This window comes from Histoplasma capsulatum, genomic scaffold, assembly GCF_000149585.1.
Source record: "Histoplasma capsulatum NAm1 scaffold_7 genomic scaffold, whole genome shotgun sequence".
Lineage (NCBI taxonomy): Eukaryota > Fungi > Ascomycota > Eurotiomycetes > Onygenales > Ajellomycetaceae > Histoplasma > Histoplasma mississippiense.
Window position 1 is genome coordinate 1,055,235 of NW_001813976.1, and position 3,671 is coordinate 1,058,905.

Below are 3,671 nucleotides of genomic sequence, written 5' to 3' on the forward strand. Positions count from 1 at the left end.
TAATGTACGCTCTCATCGTCCGGGATGGTGTGGCTTTCCAGGGCCCAGTTGAAATAGATGTGTTACGTAGGGAGGCTGAGCATAAGCGGAGAATCCAGCCGTGTCATGAAGTGCCCGCGTGGCATCATAATCTAGCAAAACCAAACGAACACAGCTGTCAGTTTAAAATAAATCCATACCATGTGCAACCATCTGCTCTGATCCGAAAATACGACTCGTGATTGGTACATGCCCAAATTTAAAAATTGCATGGTTTCCCCCCCTCCTTCCCCCGTAAAAATTAAATTTCCATGGCGACGGATGTTTCCTTGGCGATGGAAATTGACCATAAAGGCCACAAAAACAGGGTAAGAAAAGAAAATGAAATAGAAATAAAAAGAATGCAAAGGGCACTCACCAAGGAAATCGGCTTGTGGAGATTTCTCGTAAGCCGACATGGAAAATAAGCCTCCAGACTTGGCTAGAAGGCCGTCTGAAAAGGCTCCTACGAATCTCGATTCCTCAGGTTCGGAAAAGTCAAAAGATTCGTCGAAGATCAATGGAGTCTGGAAATCCAGATCCAGCTAATGATGGGGCAGAAACAGCGAGTTAGCAATGTAACACAAGGAAAGGGAAAACGAGGGGTGAGAACAGTGTTAAGAGATACCATTAGAGCAGGTACGCGTGCGGAATGGGAATTGGAGAATATGTGTGTGGAGAAATGCATGGGAGATGAGAGGGAAGGAGAATCAAACACAGATTGGAAACGGGGAAGATGGGAGACGTTAGACATAGAACATACTTGAGCACAGTGATTCTTTGGGAACGCCAGGGTGACGGTGTTGCAATAACTGCAACGCGGAAAAACTGATTTAAATAAAGCGAGTGGACGAGATTCAAAAATCTCAAAAAAGAACGGTAAAAGAAACGATGGTGGAGAACACCCTCAGGCGGCTCTCCGAGACAAAAACGAGCGACGAGATTGAGGATTGTTAGTCAACCTCAAAAAAATAAGTTGCAAAACAAAGACTCCGAGTCAGCATATAGAACCGCGGTTCTAAAAGGTGAGACGAAGTCCCGCACTTGCCACAGACTCACGACCTCTTTGCGAAAAGACCCTGAAGAATTAGTATTCCCCAGATCTTTGAGCGCAAGAGACGCGGCGAGTGGACACTGAAGGCGCTAGAGTGACGAGATCGAAAGAATGTTCACGGTTGTTTCGGTACGTTTGGCACAACAAGGTCGGTAGATTAATTTATTTGAGCACGATGGAAGCCGTGGGCGCTACGGACAGTTGTTTCTGAGCACTCTAGGTAATTTCGAGTTTCGGGAAGCTGAAGCAAGCTAAAACGATAGTTGGGAATAGGAACAATTGGCGCGAGATAAACTGCTTCGTCGATCAGCATGGACTCATTCCAAAACAGAAGCGCCGGCTCGTTGCAGCCTGAGAGAAAGAAATCTCACCGAGTGACTGTTAAAAAAACGAATAAAGCAGATACCGTGACGAGGCGAAAATTTTTCCAGATGTTTCAAAGAGGCGGCAAGATTGGCGGTGGTGTATGTGCTGGAAGATAAAAATTAGCTATTTAGTAACCTCCCCCTTCCCCAAAGAAAAAGGATATATAGCATCAAACACGTTTGGAGAGAACCGTGGGTATTGGAAATGACATCTGCAGGGTAAACAGATAGTGTAATGAAACAAAGCGAGCAAAGAGGGCCAGGATGTAGCCGCAGAGAGAAAGGAACATAGACCGTGACGCGGATATTACGGCAACCGGCGAGACATATTGGATAAGCGCTCGCCTGGAGCCCATTCATAAGGGAGAAAAAATAGCAAGGGGGAAAAAAAAAAAAAAAAAAAAAAAAAAAAAAAGGAATAATAAACAATAATGATAATAGTAAGGAATACAATCTCAAATCAAACACGGGCGACTACTAACCTCACAGAATTCAACTCACACAAAGAGAGAGCCAGCGATCGTGCTCCTTCTTCCTTCCAAGACAGCAGTGGCAGACGACAGTCGTCCCGTCGATGGCGGAAGGGAGACGGACTGACGGAGAGAATATAATAATCACGTTCACGATGATGCTATCATGTGACCGCACGCGAATTTGATACAGGATTTGAGATTTGGTCAAGAGTTCGGACGCAACTGATATAAAACGGATGGAATTCGACCTCGCCGGAAAAGCGAATGCAGACCGAGGCGGAGTCAGGGAGACCCTGGATGAGGAGAATATTATTATTATGGGTAGATGGTTGTTTGGCGGGAGTAAGACGATCGATTATTCCATGGAGGAGTCCAGGCAGGCAGAATACAAATTAGTGTTTTTCGTTTCTTTCGTTTTCTTTCTTCCCCTCTTGCATGTATGTGAGAAAGGGAAAAAAAAAAAAAGAAAGAAAAAGAAAAAAAAAAAAAGGATGGCGTCTCTTCGCTTCCCGTCAGAATCCACAAGGCAAACGACCGACACGGGAGGTTTCTATGGTAGGTAGGCAGACCCAGAATTGAACGAACGGCCAACGGGAGCCAATAGAGCTTGGGGAGCTTTAAGCTGGTGCGACGGGACAAAAAGTCGATGGACAACGAGAAGCAGTCGCTTTGCGTTGTTTAGATGAAATATTCTGATGTCGTTATGCAATATTCTCTTGACCTCCTTTCCTTTCCTATTCGGTTCCTTTTGTTTTTCTGAACTATCTTAATTTTTCTTCACCCTCAGGTTTTATTCTTTAATTTTTTTTCCTTTGCCGTTGTACCCTAGGCTCCAAAAAGAAAAGGCAGAGGAGGAAGAGAAGGAGCTAAAAAAAGGATCGTTTGACGGTATGGCAGCGGCAGATATTTCTTCGCGGGGCTTTTCCAGATACGACGTTCAGTGATACATCGGGCACACAGCACGAGAGATATATGCTGTCCGACGACACTTGACACTTGCAAGATGACAAGACGAAGCCGAACGAGCCTGAGCCTAAACGAAGGAGACTCGAGCAGGAGATCGCTATGATGTTTATTGTTGATTTGGTTGTGCGGCGGATGTGTAGTTATTGATCCAGGTCGGTTTTAAAAAGGGCAGACGTTTTACCGTCGCTTGCTTGTTGGTGGTGTTGTTGGGTGTTCTTTTGTATTTCTTCTTCCTTGGGTGTGACTTGACTATTTGACTGCTTTTCTTTCTTTCTTTCGTTTTTTTTCTTTCCTTTCCTGCTTTTGGGCTGTGGTTTTAGCAGGGGACTAATATTTTTCGGACAAAATACAAAAAATAAATAAATAAATAAAAAAAACGAGGACACAAGAAAAGGTAGCGAGCGTAATTCCGTTGAACCCAGAGCGAGTGTTGGGTGTGCAACGAAAATGAAAACAGGAAAAGGAAAAATAAGTATTATTAAATTCACGTCGTCATCTAGATGGTGGGTGGAACGAAGGCGGGAAGAGGAGGAAGAGGAGGAAGACGGAAGAAGAGAGAGAAGCAAGTAGAAGAGGCAGAGGAGAGGAGGAAGAGGAGGGAAAAAAAGGAGGCCGAAGCAGCAGGCCGGCGCGAGAAGCTAAAAAAAGCCCGGCGGGGGTGGAGGATGTGCTGAGGGATTGCTGGAAAGGGCCCGGGCTCACGGTCCAGCCAACCGCCCCACAGAACACCCGCACTCACCTCGCCCAGGGCCACGCTTTTGTCTCGTAAAGTACAGCACCAAGCCCGCCTCTCCT

At 45.6% G+C, this 3,671-nt stretch overlaps 1 protein-coding gene across 1 annotated transcript in view; it reads left to right on the forward strand.

The window, feature by feature from the left end:
* Positions 1–2,401: 2,401 nt before the first annotated feature.
* The window catches only part of HCAG_05955 (predicted protein), a gene marked incomplete at both ends in the record, with an annotated part of 3,266 nt that continues 1,996 nt past the window's right edge, over positions 2,402–3,671 (forward strand). The window contains 3 exons of the mRNA XM_001538300.1: positions 2,402–2,465; positions 2,914–3,012; positions 3,377–3,641. Coding sequence (XP_001538350.1) covers positions 2,402–2,465; positions 2,914–3,012; positions 3,377–3,641 — 428 coding nt within the window. The remainder of the gene's footprint in view (positions 2,466–2,913; positions 3,013–3,376; positions 3,642–3,671) is intronic.